The sequence below is a fragment of the Prionailurus viverrinus genome, chromosome B3, assembly GCF_022837055.1.
Source record: "Prionailurus viverrinus isolate Anna chromosome B3, UM_Priviv_1.0, whole genome shotgun sequence".
Lineage (NCBI taxonomy): Eukaryota > Metazoa > Chordata > Mammalia > Carnivora > Felidae > Prionailurus > Prionailurus viverrinus.
Genome location: NC_062566.1, coordinates 23,376,555 through 23,393,720, shown reverse-complemented (window position 1 = coordinate 23,393,720; position 17,166 = coordinate 23,376,555). Strand labels below are relative to the sequence as shown.

Below are 17,166 nucleotides of genomic sequence, written 5' to 3'. Positions count from 1 at the left end.
TGCTAGAGCTAATCCTTGAATTCAGCAAAGTTGTAGGATATAAAATCAACGTGCAGAAATCTGTTGCATTTCTGTACACCGATAATGAAGCAGTAGAAAAAGAAATTAAGGAATCAGTCCCATTTATAATTGCACCAAAACCAATAAGATACCTAGGAATAAACCTAACTAAAGAGGTAAAAGATCTGTGCTCTGAAAACTATAGAAGACTTATGAAAGAATTGAAGAAGATGCAAAGAAATGGAAAAGCATTCCATGCTCATGGATTGGAAGAACAAACATTCTTAAAATATCCATACTACCCAAAACAGTCTGCGCATTTAATGCAGTCCCCATGAAAATACCACCAGCATTCTTCACAGAGCTAAAACAAACAACCCCCAAAAATTTGTGTGGAACCACAGAAGACTGGAATAGCCAAAGCAGTTCTGAAAAAGAAAAAACTGGCGGCATCATGATTCTGGATTTCAAGCTATATTATAAAGCTGTAGTCATCAAGACAGTATGGTACCAGCACAAACACAGACACATAGATCAGTGGAACAGAATAGAAAACCCAGAAATGGACCCACAACTATATTGGTCAACTCATCTTCGACAAAACAGGAAAGAATAGCTGATGGAAAAAAGACCGTCTCTTCAGCAATGGGTGTTGGGAAAACTGGATGGTGAAATGCAGAAGAATGAACCTGGACCACTTTCTTACACCTTACACAAAAATAAACTCAAAAGGGATGAAAGACCTAAATGTGAGACAGGAAATCATCAAAATCCTAGAGGAGAACACAGTCAGCAACCTCTTTGAGCTTGACCAGAGCAACTTCTTACTAGATATGTCACCAGAGTCAAGGGAAACAGAAGCAAACGTGAACTACTGGGACTTCATCAAGATAAAAAGCTTCTGCACAGTGAAGGAAGTAATCAACAAAATTAAAAGGCAGCCTAACAGAATGTGAGAAGATATTTGCAAATGACATATCTGATAATGGGTTAGTACCCAAAATCTATACAGAATTTATCAAACTCAGCACCCAAAAAACAACTCAGTTAAGAAATGGGCAGAAGAATGAATAGACACTTTTCCAAAGAAGACATCCTGATGGCTAACAGATGCATGAAAAGATGCTCAACATCACTCATGTTCAGGGAAATACAAATCAAAACCATGATGAGATATAACCTCACATCTCTCAGAATGGCTAAAATTACCAACACAAGAAACAACAGGTGTTGGCAAGGATACAGAGAAAGGGGAGCCCTCTTGCACTGTTGGTGGGAATGCAAACTGGTGCAGCTACTTTGGAGAACAGTATGGAGGTTCTTCATGAAACTAAAAATAGAACTGCCCTACAATCTAGCAATTGAATATTTGGTATTTACCCAAAGGATACAAAAATAAAGATTCGAAAGGGTACATGCATCCCATTGTTTATAGCAGCATTATCAACAATAGCCAAACTGTGGAAAGAGCCCAAATGTACGTTGACTGATGAATGGATAGGGAAGATGGAGTGTGTTTCATCAAGAGAATGAAATCTTGCTATTTGAAACGATGTGGATGGAGCTAGAATGTATTATGCTAAGTGAAATAAGTTAATTAGAGAAAGACAAATACCATATGATTTCATTCATGTGGAATTTAAGAAACGAAACATGAACACATGGGAAGTGGTGGGAAAAAGAGAAGAGAGGGAAACAAACCACAGAGAATCTTAGCGATAGAAACAAACTTAGGGTTGTTGGAGGGAAGTGGGTGGGAGATGTGCTTGATGGGTGATGTGTGTTAAAAGAGAGCCCTTGTTGTGATGAGCACTGGGTGTTGTATGTAAGTGATAAATCACTGAATTCTCCTGAAACCAATATTGCATTGTATGTTAACTAAAATTTAAATTAAAAACATGAAAAGTAGGTTTACATATTTTTAATAATTTTTTAAAAAGTTTTATTTGAGAGAGAGAGTGTGTGCGCACAAGCAGGGGAGAGGCAGAGAGAGAGGAGAGAGAGAATTCCAAGCAGACTTCATGCTGTCCCTGCAGAGGCGGACATGGGGCTCGACCTCATGATTGTGAGATCATTGCCTGAGCTGAGATCAAGAGTCAGATGCTTAACTGACTGAGGTACACAGGTGCCCCTAAACATTTTTAAATTAATGGAATGATAATGTTCATTGTAAACAAGTTTAATCAACACAGCCGAGTATGAATAAAAAGAACCCTGTATTATAGAGTCATGAAAGCTCATTTATCTTTTTGTCGTATAAGTTCTTTCAGTAAACTTTGGGGTTCCAGTTGGGTCAAATTGTGGACCTTTGTTTCAGTTTAATTTTTTTTTTCCTCCTAAGAGCTTCAAGTCAGTATTGTCAGGGCTAGGAGCCTCCCTTATGGCACTGGTTGCTTTATAGGATTTAAGGACCCTAGTGTACACTGGCCTTGAATTAACCCCTTTGCTGTGCCCACTGCTGCCGTGGATGTTTTCTCTACAGACTTGGGGATCAGGATCTTTGTTGTGACAGAGGCGTGGACAATGGAGTGATGGGTGCAGTGGACCAGTACAGGGCCCACAACCCAGAGGGTAATGCTTTGAAACCATTCTCTGCTTTAACCTTGCCTTTTCTTTCTGTGCTAGCCTTTGATTCTCTGTCTTTGTCTCTCTTTCCTCCCCTTCTCCCTTCCCTCTCTCCCTCTCCAAATTTTCTCAGTATTCTGGCATTTTCTGTTTTGTGCAGTAACTCATAGTGATGATCTTCTGAGTTACAGGAAAGATTTGGGGTTCTGGTGACCTGCCTCTTCCTCTACAGAATGCCAGTCAGTCTCCAGGAGGTTGGGGTCTAGATATCTAGTAAGGTTATTTGTGTCTGGTGAGGAGCAAATGGGATGACACATGCGAGCTGGGTCCAAGTCCTCCATGCAGATGCTGGTGTTCCTCTGTCATATAGCAGGTTGGAGGTGGGCTTCTGAGCTTTCACTGATGGCAGAACTGAAGGTTAGAGATGTTGACTGATCTTATGCCTAACTGCGTGTAAAAGATTGAATTTGGAGAATCGGGTTTTCATTCCAGGACACTTGGACACTTCTCTCACACTTATGCAAAAACCCCAAAATTTTGCAAACCCCTGTTCTTAATTAAAAAACTCTGTAACAATTCTTTCATTATTTAGTTTTTAGCAAAAAGACAGTAACTTGTTAAAAACACAAGTGCCATAGTTATTTGGCCTCTCCTCTCACTTGTCTTACTTTAAAAAAAAAGTTTTATTTTGTGTGGCCTTAGTTTGTTACATTAAGAGAGGTTGTGGTATCTAAAACACTACCATTGTTACTTGAAAAACAAATAATCCAGTGAAGAAATGGGCAGAAGACATGAATAGACACTTTTCCAAAGAAGACATCCAGATGGCCAGAGACACATGAAAAGATGCTCAGTGTCACTCATCATCAGGGAAATACAAATCAAAACCACACCGAGATACCACCTCACACTGGTCAGAGTCGCTAAAATGAACAACTCAAGAAACAACAGATACTGATGAGGATGTGGAGAAATGGAAACCTTCTTGCACTGTTTGTGGGAATGCAAACTGGTGCAGCCGCTCTGGAAAACAGTATGGAGGTTCCTCAAAAAATTAAAAATAGAACTACCCTACAACCCAGCAATAGCACTACTAGGAATTTATCAAAGGATACAGGAGTACTGATTCATAGGGGCACATGTACCCCAATGTTTATAGCAGTGCTTTCAACAATAGCCAGATTATGGAAAAAGCCTAAATGCCTATCAACTGATGAATGGATAAAGAAGATATGGTTAATATATACAATGGAATACTACTTGGCAATGAGAAAGAATGAAATCATGCCATTTGCAGCAGTGTGGATGGAACTGGAAGGTATTATGCTGAGTGAAATAAGTCAGTCAGAGAAAGACAGATATCATGTTTTCACTCATGTGAATCTTGAGAAACTGAACAGAAGACCATGGGGGAAGGGAAGGGGAAAAAACAGTTACAGAGAGGGAGGGAGGCAAACAATAAGAGACTCTTAAATACAGAGAACAAACTGAGGGTTGATGATGGGGTGGAGGAGAGGGAAAGATGGCTGATGGGCATTGAGGAGGGCCCTTGTTGGGATGAGCACTGGGTGTTGTATGTAAGCGATGAGCCATGGGAATCTACCCCCCAAACCAAGAACACACTGTACATACTGTATGTTAGCCAATTTGACAATAAATTGTATTAAAAAAAAACCAAAAAAATCTACCATGTTGTTTGGTCAGTTGCATTTACACTGAGTTATTAGTAAAATTATATCTTCTGTGCTAGTGATCCTTAATACTGGCTGAATATTAGAAATACTTAGCAACTTAAAAAAGGTAGTGCCCAGGTCCTGTCCCAGAGCAACTCAACCAGAATCTCAGGTAACAGAACTCAGGCGTGGTATCAAAGATATGTGTGCGCATGTGTATAGAAGTGTGTATATGCATACCCCTCACCCAGTGCTTCTGAGGGCTGAGAACCTCATTCCAGGTCTTTTTCTATGACTTAAGCAAGCATTAGAGATGCTATGTGATTTTATATTTGCAATGTATAAAAATGTACATATTTCAAAAAACATCTGTCTACCCTTTGGCCACCTGTGCCTCTAGCCCCACATTTCCACTGACACTTCACGTTACTTAATTATCCAACAGATCATTGAAGGCTTACTTCTTGGCATGCGTTGTTCTAGGTACTTGGGATAACCAAGTACCAGATGAAGAGGGGGAAAAAATCCTGTCTTGGAGCTTATATTTTAGTTTACAAATGATTGCCAATTTGGTGAATGCAATGTAGTATTTTATTGTTTTAGTTTATATTTTTATAAACATGAGTTTGAGTAACTCTTCATAGCATTAGTCGTTTGGGATTTCTCCTGTTTGATATCTGATAATTTTCTTATAGAATACGGGAGTTTCCTGAGTACTTGTCACTTGTTGGTTTTAGTTATTTTTAGATACTCCTGTTTGTAATATGATATCTCTTTTGCAGATTTATATGTGTATTTCTAATTATGTAGAAAATAATTCATTTAGTATTGGCCTTCTAGGATAGGACATCAAGGTTTAGGTGAGCTGTGTCTTTATTTGCTCTGTAAGGAGTTTCATGACATTTGTTCTTGACTGAAACCTAAATTGTCAGTGGTCTAAAGTCATGGTTTTCAACTTTTGGGTCCCAAAACTCCTGAATTATACTCTGTCAATGGTGGTGGTCCTGTGTAGCAGTGGTTCTCGGTGGAGTAGGGCAATATATAGAGTTAAAAATGATTATTGAATCATGCTCCCATTACACATCCTCCCTTCTTTTGGATGCACTTGAGGGTCACTGGATAAAAGCAGTTCACATGAAATTCAATTAGGTGATATCAAAGCTAAGTTTCTGGGGGGCACCTGGCTGGCTCAGTGGGTAGAACACATGACTGTTGATCTTGGGGTCATGAGTTTGAGCCCCAAGTTGGGTGTTGAGATTATTTAAGGAAATTAAAAAAAAAAGACTAAGTTTCTTAGTTGTGAAATGTAGTAAGGAATTGATGGAATATTTTAGAAGACATGCTTCAAAGAAGAGTTTGAATGATATATTGATTTCTTTATTAAAAGGTTACTGGGCCATTCATTACTTCATAAATCACACTGTATGTGTGGTGATGATTCATATAATTTTCTTTTAATCCTCAAATTTTCAGCTAATGTTGAGTATTGTAATGAACTTTCCATTTTTGGGAGGGACATTTGCAAAGAGACTGACAAGTGGATGCTACATTTTGAAAAGGAATTTGTAGATATTTTTTTGATTTTTAATTTTTTAGATGATGGAGTTGATACTCAAAGTGGAACAAAGAAAGAAGATCTGAATGACAAAGAGAAAAGAGATGAAGAAGAAACTCCTGCACCTGCATGTAGGGCCAGATCAATCCTAGAGAGCTGGGTATGGGGCAAACAACCAGGTATGTATTCTGAACTTCTGAGATTCTGGTACTTTGGAAAGTATCAGATGGACCAGATGAACATTTGTTTTTTGGTAGTGGAATTCTTTTTTTAAAATTTATTTTAGAGAGAGAGTGTGAGGGAGAGGAGCAGAGGGGAAGCGAGAGAGAATCTTAAGCTGGTTTCATGCTCAGCACACAGCCCAACGTGGGGCTTGAACCCATGACCCTGGGATCATGGCCTGAGTCGGAATCAAGAGTTGGATGCTAAGCCGACTGAGCCATCCAGATGTCACAGTTATGGAATTCTTTAAAAAAATTTTTTTAATGTTTCTTTATTTTTGAGAGAGAGACAGGGCGCAAGTGGGGAAGGGGAGGAAAGAGAGGGAGACACAGAATCTGAAGCAGGCTCCGGGCTCTGAGCTGTTAGCACAGAGCCCGATATGGGGCTTGAACTCATGGACTGCAAGATCATGACCTGAACCAAAGTCAGACACTTAACTGACTGAGCCACTCAGGCACCCCCAGTTATGGAACTCTTAAAAATTTAACTTAACAATTTTTTTTATATTATGGTAAATTCTACATAACATACAATTGACTGGTTCAACCACTTTTAAGTATACAATTCAGTGACATTAAACATACTCACAATGTTTTGTAATCATCACCACCATCCATTTACAGAACCTTTTCATATTCCCAAACTGAAGGAAACTTTATACTTATTAAATGGTAACTCATGTTTCTTCCCTACCCTCAGCCCCTGGAAACACAATTCTACTTTCTGTCTTTAGGATTTTGACTAGTTGGTTACCTTGTGTAAGTGGAATCATAAAGTATTTGTCCTTTTATGTCTGGCTTATTTCATTATTTAGCATAATGTCTTCAAGGTTCATCTATGTTGTAGTATGTGTGAGAATTTCCTTCCTTTTAAAGGTTGAATAATAGTCCATTATATGTATAGATCACATTTTGTTTATCCTTTCATCCATGGATGGGCATGTATGTTGCTGCTATCTTTTAGCTGTTGTGAATAATGCTGCTATGAGTGTAAGTATACATAAGTTCTGCTTTCAGTTATTTGTGTATATACCCAGGAATGGAATTGCTGCATCATGTAGTAATTCTGTGTTTAATTTTTTGAGGACCTGGCAAACTTTTCCACAGTGGCTACACCATTTCATTTCCAGCAGCGTATGAGTGATCCTGTTTCTCTGTGTCCTCACCATCTTTTGGTGTTGTCACTTTTTTTTATTATTAGGTGTGTGGTGTGGTATCTCATTATGGTTTTAACTTGCAGAATCCTGTGGCTGTTTACCATCTGTGTATCTTCGTCAGTAGAATACCTATTCATGTTAGATTTTTCTTTTTCTTTCTATCATGGTGTTTTTACACTTCTGTATATATTCCAGATACTAGTCCTTTGTCTTATATATGGTTTGCAAATAATTTCTCTCAGTTCATAGCTTATCTTTTCACCCTCTCAACAGTGTCTTTAGCGCAGCAAAAGTTTCAAAATTTTGATAAAGTTCAGTATAGATTTTGCTTTCTTTTTCTTCCTCCTCCTCCTCTTCCTTCTCTTCTTTGCCTAGACCTTGAGCCTGAAGATTTTCCTCTGTTTTTTCTCTAAAAGTTTTGTAGTTTTATGTTTTTCATGTATGCTCCTGTTTCATTTGAGTTAAATTTTGTGTGCAATGTGAGGTTTAAGTCAAGTGGTTTTTTTTTTATTTTTTATTTTATTATTATTATTTTGCTTATAAATAATTGCTCCACCATTTTTTGAAAAGGCTACCTTTTTTCCATTGAATTGGTTTTGCACGTTTGTCAAGAATTATTTGGGTATCCTTGTGTGGTCTATTTCTGGTTTCTCTATTCTGTTCTAATCCATATGTGTATCTCTCTGCCCACAGCATGCTCTTCATTACTATAACTAAGAGTAAGTTTTAAAATCAGATAGACTGGTTCTTCCCACTTTATTATTATTTTTTCATATTGTTCTAGCTGTTCTGGTTCCTTTGCCTTTCCTTACAAATTGTTAAATAACTTTTGGATAATTTAATATCCATGTGTTCATTGCTAGTGGATAATTTAATATCCATGTATTCATTGCTAGTATATAGAAATACAATTTATTTCTATATGTTTATCTTGTATCCTGCAACCTTATTACTCTAGGAGGCTTTCTTGAATTTTCTATGTAGACAATCAGTTTTATTTCTCCCTTTCCAATCTATGTGTTTTCTATTACATTTTTTTGCCTTATTGTTCTGGCTAGAACTTCTTTACTATGTTTTATAAAAGTGGTGAGAGCAGCCTTACTTTATTCCTGATCTTAGGGGAAAACATTTAGTCTTTTCATTGTTAACTATAATGTTAGCATAAGTTTTATAGATGCTTTTTATAAAGGTGAAGAAGTTCCTGTCTATTCCAGTTTCCTGAAAGTTTTTATTGTGAATGAGTGTCGAATTTTATCCAATGCTTTTTCTACATTGCTTGATTTGTCATGTGATTTTTTTCCCCCCTTTAGTTTGTTAATAGGAAGGATCTGATTTTTGACTATTGAACCAGCTTTGCATTCTTGGAATAAACACCACTTGGTGATGATGTTCTTTTTATTAATTCTAGAATTAAGTTAATTTTACTTACTAATATTTTGTTAAAGATTTTTGTGCCCAAATTCACGAGAACAATATTCTGTAATTTTTTTTTTTTTGGTACTGTTTTGGGTTTTGATATCATGCTAATACTAGCTTCTTAAAATGTATTGGGAGTATTCCCTTTTCTGTATTACAGAAGAGATTGTTTAGAATCTGTCAATTATGTTTTAATATTTGGTAACATTCTTCAGTGAAGCAATCTGAATCTTGTGATTTCCTTTTTGAGATTCTTAAATTATGAATTCAGTTTTCTTAATAGTTGTATGGCAGTTTTTTTTCTTTTTAAAATTTTTTTTAATTTTTAATTTTAATTTAATTTATTTTTTTATTATTTTTTTAATGTTTATTTATTTTTGAGAGGCAGAGAGAGACAGAGTGTGTGTGGGAGAGGGGCAGAGAGAGAGGGAGACACAGAATCTGAAGCAGGCTCCAGGCTCTGAGCTGTCAGCACAGAACCCAGTGTGGGGCCCAAACTCATGAACTGTGAGATCATGACCTGAGCTGAAGTCGGATGCTCAACTGACAGCCACCCAGGCGCCCCTAAAAAGTTTTTTTTTTTTTAATGTTTATTCATTTTTGAGAGAGAGAGAGAGAGAGAGTGAGCATGAGTTGGGGAGCAGCAGAAGGAGAGGGAGACACAGAATCCAAAGCAGGCTCCAGGCTCTGAGCTGTCAGCACAGAGCCCAACGTGGGGCTTGAGCCCATGAACTGTGAGATCATGACCTGAGCCAAAGTCAAACCAACTGACCCGCCCAGGTGCCCCAGTTGTATGGCAATTTAAATGATCTGTTTTATATTTGCTGAGTTGGGGTAGTTTGTATTTTTTGAGGAATCTGCCCATTTTGTCTAAGTTGTCTAATTTATATGTGTAGAATTGTTCCCTAATAGCTCCTAATTATCTGTAGAGCCCATTTCTTTCTTTCTTTTTTTTAAGTTTATTTTGGGAGAGTAGGAGTGTGAATGGGGGAGGATCAGAGAAAGAGGGAGCGCAAGAGAGAATCTCAAGCAGGCTCCGTGCTGTCATTGTAGAGCCCGACATGGGGCTTGATCTCATGAACACTGAGATAATGACCTGAGCCGAAATCAAGAGTTGGACGCTTAACCGACTGAGCCACCCAGGAGCCCTGAGCCAGTTTCTTTCTTGATATTTGTAATTCATGTCTGTTCTCTTTTTGTTTTTTGTCAGTCCTGTTTATGGGTGTGTCAGTTTTTGTGATCTTTTGAAAGAACCAGTTCTCTGTTTTATTGATTTTTCTCTACTGTTTTTTCCATTTTCAATCTTACTGTTTTTGCTCTTAGTTATTTCCATTTTTTTTTGCTTACTTTTTGATTTATCTTGCTATTTTTTTCCTAAGTTGCTGAGATGGGAGCTTATATTTATTGATTTGAAAGTTTCCCACTTTTCAGATGATGTATTTAGTACTGTACATTTCTTTTTGTTTTTTAAAGTTTATTTATTTATTTTGAGAAGCAAGCAAACACAAGCAAGGAAGTGGTATAGAGAGAAGGGATAGAGCGAATCCCAAGCAGGCTCTGCAGTGTCAGTGCATAGCCTGATGCGGGGCTTGATCTCATGACCCATCAGATCATGACCTGAGCTGAAATCAAGAGTGGGACACTCAAGCAACTGAACCACCAGGCGCGCCAGTACTGTACATTTCTCTCATGACTGCTTTAACTCCCCCCATGCCCTGCATTTTGCTGTGTTCTATTTACAACTTAATTCAAGTCAATATATATATATATATATATATATATTTTTTTTTTTTTTTTTAACATGTATTTATTTTTGAGACAGAGAGAGACAGAGCATGAACGGGGGAGGGTCAGAGAGAGAGGGAGACACAGAATCCGAAACAGGCTCCAGGCTCTGAGCAGTCAGCACAGAGCCCAACGCGGGGCTCAAACTCACACACCGCGAGATCGTGACCCGAGCCGAAGTCGGATGCTCAACCGACTGAGCCACCCAGGTGCCCCAAGTCAGTATATTTTTGATATCCCTTCCTCTTTGACCCATGGATTATTTAAGAGTGTGTTGTTTTGTTCCCAGGAGTATGGCGATTTTCCCATTATTTTTCTGTAACTGAATTTTTCTGTTTCTAGTTTGTTTCCATTGTTTTGGAGAACATACTCTGTGATTTCACTTCTTTTAAATTTGTTGAGGTTTGTTTTGTGGCTCAGGATATAACTGTTTTGATATTTGTTGTTAATGATTGTGTATTCTACTATTTGCTGGAGTGTTTGAAACATGTTGATTAGATTGTGTTGGTTGTTCCAATCCAAGATCCTGTGGGTAGATCCAGTGGTGTTGTTGCATTCTTTTGTGTCTTGTTGTGTCAGTTGTTGAGAGAAATGTTGAGGTCTTCAACTGTAAGGGTATGTAAATGTCCTTTTCTCTTTTCAGTTTTTTTTTTTTTTTGTTGTTGTTGTTCACATATTTTGTGGTTTGGTGCATACACATTTAGAATTATTATGTTTTAATGGTGGATTGACAATTATCTCATTAAAATTTTTTTTTTTAAGATCTACCCTATGACCCAGCAATAGCACTGCTAGGAATTTACCCAAGGGATACAGGAGTACTGATGCATAGGGGCACTTGTACCCCAATGTTTATAGCAGCACTCTCAACAATAGCCAAATTATGGAAAGAGCCTAAATGTCCACCAAATGATGAATGGATAAAGAAATTGTGGCAGTCAACAGCAATGAGAAAGAATGAAATATGGCCCTTTGTAGCAACGTGGATGGAACTGGAGAGTGTTATGCTAAGTGAAATAAGCCATACAGAGAAAGACAGATACCATATGTTTTCACTCTTATGTGGATCCTGAGAAACTTAACAGAAGACCATGGGTGAGGGGAAGAAAAAAAAGAAAAAAAGAGGTTAGGGTGGGAGAGAGAGTCAAAGCATAAGAGACTCTTAAAAACTGAGAACAAACTTAGGGTTGATGGGGGGTGGGAGGGAGAGGAGGGTGGGTGATGGGTATTGAGGAGGGCACCTTTTGGGATGAGCACTGGGTGTTGTATGGAAACCAATTTGACAATAAATTTCATATATTGAAAAAAAAATTTTGTTTTTTAATCTTATTTTTGAGGGAGAGGGAGACAGAGTACAAGTGGGGAGGAACAGAGAGAGAGGGAGACACAGAATCCAAAGCAGGCTCCAGGCTCTGAGTTGTCAACACAGAGTCTGATTGGGGGCTTGAAGTCATGAACTGTGAGTTCATGACCTGAGCCTAAGTCAAACACTTTACTGACTGAGCCACCCAGGCACCTTTTCTCATTTTTTAATGTTGCTCTGTGTTTCTAGTAATTATCTTTGCTCTGACGTTTATTTGACACTAATATACCCGTTCTTGCTTTCTGTTTGCATGCTTTTTGTTTTTTCTGTCCATTTACTTTTGCCCATTTGAAGTTACTTTCTTGTATATGGCTTATAGTTGGGTTCTGTTATTTAGTCTACTTTGCCAATATCTGTCTTTTAATTGGTGTCTTCATTTAGACTGCATTGAATTTCATGTAATTATTGATAAATTGTAGCTTAAATTAAGACTTCTGTTTTACATTTTCTCTTTGCTCTGTTTTATTCATTTTTGTTTTGTTCATACTGCCTCTCTTGACCATTTTTAGAATTTCATTTTGATTTATCTATAGTGTTTTTGAGTTGATTTTTTTGTGTATCCTTTTTAGTAGTTTGTGTGGTTAATACATTATATAACTAAGGACAGTTTCCTGGTTGTGTCATTTAACCAGTTTGATTGATGTACAGAAACCTTCCCTTTATCCTTTTCTGTTTATATGATTGCCTTAAATATTTTGTTGCTTGTATTTATAACCACATTTGGTAATACTATAATTTTTGGGTGAAGGTTCAGACATGTTAGAAAAGTCAAGAGATGAAGAAAATACTATTGTATTTACCCATGTATTACTTACAGTGTTCTTCCTTCCTGAGTGCCAAGGTTTTCCTTTTATTGTTTCCATTCTGTTTAGAGAACTTCCGTTAGCCATTCTTTTAGTGTGGGTCTGCTGATGACATATATTCTTAGTTTTCCTTCATCTGAGAATGTTTTATTTTCCTTTCATTCCTGAAGGAGGTTTTTGTTGTATTTAGGATTCTGTGTTAATGATTCCTTTTTTTCCCCCATCACTTTAAAAATATTTTGTTGCTTTCAGCTGGCCTCTGTGGTTTCTGATGAAAAATTTGCTGTTACACGAATTGTTATTCCACCATAGTTAAGGTGTTTTTCTTTGGCTGCTTTTACAATATTTTCTTTGCCTTTAATGTGTCTTAGTGTGGATTTCTTTGGGTACATCCTGTTTGGAATTTGCTCACCTTCTTAGATTTGTAGATATACATCTTGCTGATATGGGAAGTTTTCAGCTTTACTTCTTAGAATACTTTTTCAATCCCACCCCCTTCTTTAACCACCCGAAGTTCAATGAGAAAAGTGTTAGATCTTTTATTATATTCCCATAGGTCCTGTGGCTGCTCATTTTTTTTTTCTTTTTTTAAGATGAGGTATAATATGTATGAGATATATAATAAGTATGAGATATAATGATATATGTAATATGTTAGTTTCAGGTGTATAGTATCTTGATTTGGTATTTACATATATAAGAATGATCACCATAGTAGTCCAGTTACCATAGTCACCATATATAATTAAAAAAAATTTCTGTGATGAGAACCTTTAAGATCCACTCTCCTAGCAACTTACAAACATGCAGTACAGTATTAGCTATAGTCACTGTTGAACACTACACCCACATGACTTACTCATGTTATAACTGAAAATGTGTATCTTTAGATCCCCTTATCTGTTTTGCCTGCTCCCTCAACCACCCTACCCCAGTGACTCAAACAACTACTAATCTGTTCTCTGTATCCTTGAGCTTGGTTTTGTTTGTTTGATTTTGTTTTGTTTTGTTTTTACATTCCACATACAAGTGAGATAATCTAGTATTTATCTTTTTATATCTGATTTATTTCACTTAGCATAGTGCCTTCAAAATCCATCTTTTTACGTCGGACTTACTTCACTTAGCATAATACTTTCATAGTCCATCTATGTTGTTACAAATGGCAGTATTTCCTTTTTTATGTCTGAATAATATTACAATGTGTATATACACCATATTTTCTTTACTCATCTATCCATCAGTGGACATTTAGTTTGTTCCTATTTCTTGGCTATTGTAAATAATGCTGAAAATGGGGGTACATATATCTTTTCAAATTAGCGTTTTTGTTTTCTTCACATGAATACCAAGAAGTGGAATTACTGAATCATGGTAATTCTGTTTTTGATTTTTTTGAGAAACCTCCTTACTGTTTTCCATAGTAGCTGCACCAATTTACATTCCCAAAAATAGTGTAAGAGTGTTGCCTTTTTTCTACATCTTAACCAGGACTCATTCTTTCTTTTTTTTTTTTTTTTTTTTTTATATTCTAGCCATTCTAATAGAGGTGAGGTTATATTGATTTATAGTTGTTATTTACATTTACTTGATAAATGTTGTTGAGTACCTTTTCATATAGCTGTTGTCCACCTGTATGTCTTCTTTGGAAAGCTGTATATTCAAATCCTCTTCTCATTTTTAATTACATTTTTTTTTTGCAATTGAGTTGTATGAGTTTTTTAAAATATATTTTGGATAGTAACACCTTATCCCTTATCAGATACATCATTTGCAAATATTTTCACCCAGTTGGTAGGTTGCCTTTTCATTTTGTTGATAGTTTCCTTTGCTATGCAGAAGCTTTTTAGTTTGCTATAGTCCCATTTGATTATTTTTGCTTTTGGTGTCAGATTGAAAAAATCATTGCCAAGGTCTGTGTCAGGGAGCTTATCACAAATGTTGAATTCTAGGATTTTTATGGTTTCAGGTCTTACATCCAAGTTTTTTATCCATTTTGAGTGAATTTTTGTGTGTGGTGTAACATAGTGGTCCAGTTTCATTCTTTTGTGTGTGCCTGTCCAGTTTACCCAACACCATTTATTGAAGAAACTGTCCTTTCTCCATTGAATATTCTTGGCTCCTTTGTTGTAAATTAATTGACCATTTATTTCTGGGCTCCAATCTGTTCCATTGATCTGTGTGTCTGTTTTTTTTGTTTTTTTTTTTTAACGTTTATTTATTTTTGGGACAGAGAGAGACAGAGCATGAATGGGGGAGAGGCAGAGAGAGAGGGAGACACAGAATCAGAAACAGGCTCCAGGCTCTGAGCCATCAGCCCAGAGCCCGACGTGGGGCTCGAACTCACGGACCGCGAGATCGCGACCTGGCCGAAGTCGGACGCTCAACCGACTGCGCCACCCAGGCGCCCCTGTGTGTCTGTTTTTATGTCGATACCATATTGTTTTGATTAGTATGACATAGTAATGTAGTTTGAAATTAGGGAGTGTGGTGCCTCTGGCTTTGTTCTTTGTCTCAAGATTGCTTTGACTATCTGGTCTTTTGTGGTTCCATACAACTATTAGGATCATTCTGTTTCTATGAAAAATGCCATTGAAATTTTGACAGGGATTTTAAATCTGTAGATTGCTTTAAGTACTATGGACATTTTAACAATATTAATTCTTCCAGTTCATGAATATGTATTATCTTTCCATTTATCAACTTTTTTTTTTTTTTTTCTAAATTTATTTTTGGGACAGAGAGAGACAGAGCATGAACGGGGGAGGGGCAGAGAGAGAGGGAGACACAGAATCAGAAACAGGCTCCAGGCTCTGAGCCATCAGCCCAGAGCCCGACGCGGGGCTCGAACTCACAGACCGCGAGATCGTGACCTGGCTGAAGTCGGACGCTTAACCGACTGCGCCACCCAGGCGCCCCGTATTATCTTTCCATTTATTTGTGTCATCTTCAGTTTCTTTCATCTGTATCTTCTATTTTTCAGTGTACAGGTCTTTGGCCTCCTTTGTTAAAGTTATTCTTAGGTATTAGGGGCGCCTGGGTGGCGCAGTCGGTTAAGCGTCCGACTTCAGCCAGGTCACGATCTCGCGGTCCGTGAGTTCGAGCCCCGCGTCAGGCTCTGGGCTGATGGCTCGGAGCCTGGAGCCTGTTTCCGATTCTGTGTCTCCCTCTCTCTCTGCCCCTCCCCCGTTCATGCTCTGTCTCTCTCTGTCCCAAAAATAAATAAACGTTGAAAAAAAAAAAAAATTAAAAAAAAAAAGTTATTCTTAGGTATTTTATTCTTCTTTTTTTTTTTTTTTAACTGTTAAGCACTTTTTAATTTTTATTTATTTATTTATTTATTTATTTATTTATTTATTTTTTTTTAATATATGAAATTTATTGTCAAATTGGTTTCCATACAACACCCAGTGCTCATCCCAACAGGTGCCCTCCTCAATACCCATCACCCACCCTCCTCTCCCTCCCACCCCCCATCAACCCTCAGTTTGTTCTCAGTTTTTAACAGTCTCTTATGCTTTGGCTCTCTCCCACTCTAACCTCTTTTTATTTATTTATTTATTTTCCTTCCCCTCCCCCATGGGTTTCTGTTAAGTTTCTCAGGATCCACATAAGAGTGAAACCATATGGTATCTGTCTTTCTCTGTATGGCTTATTTCACTTAGCATCACACTCTCCAGTTCCATCCACGTTGCTACAAAAGGCCATATTTCATTTTTTCTCATTGCCACGTAGTATTCCATTGTGTATATAAACCACAATTTCTTTATCCATTCATCAGTTGATGGACATTTAGGCTCTTTCCATAATTTGGCTATTGTTGAGAGTGCTGCTATAAACATTGGGGTACAAGTGCCCCTATGCATCAGTACTCCTGTATCCCTTGGATAAATTCCTAGCAGTGCTATTGCTGGGTCATAGGGTAGGTCTATTTTTAATTTTCTGAGGAACCTCCACACTGCTTTCCAGAGTGGCTGCACCAATTTGCATTCCCACCAACAGTGCAAGAGGGTTCCCGGTTCTCCACATCCTCGCCAGCATCTATATAGTCTCCTGATTTGTTCATTTTGGCCACTCTGACTGGCGTGAGGTGGTATCTGAGTGTGGTTTTGATTTGTATTTCCCTGATAAGGAGCGACGCTGAACATCTTTTCATGTGCCTGTTGGCCATCCGGATGTCTTCTTTAGAGAAGTGTCTATTCATGTTTTCTACCCATTTCTTCACTGGGTTATTTGTTTTTCGGGTGTGGAGTTTGGTGAGCTCTTTATAGATTTTGGATACTAGCCCTTTGTCCGATATGTCATTTGCAAATATCTTTTCCCATTCCGTTGGTTGCCTTTTAGTTTTGTTGGTTGTTTCCTTTGCTGTGCAGAAGCTTTTTATCTTCATGAGGTGTCAGTAATTCACTTTTGCTTTGAATTCCCTTGCCTTTGGGGACGTGTCGAGTAAGAGATTGCTACGGCTGAGGTCAGAGAGGTCTTTTCCTGCTTTCTCCTCTAAGGTTTTGATGGTTTCCTGTCTCACATTCAGGTCCTTTATCCATTTTGAGTTTATTTTTGTGAATGGTGTGAGAAAGTGGTCTAGTTTCATTCTTCTGCATGTTGCTGTCCAGTTCTCCCAGCACCAT

The 17,166-nt window shown here is 37.6% G+C and overlaps 1 protein-coding gene across 4 annotated transcripts in view; it reads left to right on the top strand.

Moving 5' to 3' along the window:
• Positions 1-17,166, top strand: part of HERC2 (HECT and RLD domain containing E3 ubiquitin protein ligase 2) — a 284,479-nt gene that overhangs the window by 30,042 nt on the left and 237,271 nt on the right. For all 4 annotated transcript variants that reach the window (XM_047861969.1, XM_047861966.1, XM_047861967.1 and 1 more), the window contains one exon: positions 5,835-5,972. In XM_047861969.1, coding sequence (XP_047717925.1) covers positions 5,835-5,972 — 138 coding nt within the window. The remainder of the gene's footprint in view (positions 1-5,834; positions 5,973-17,166) is intronic.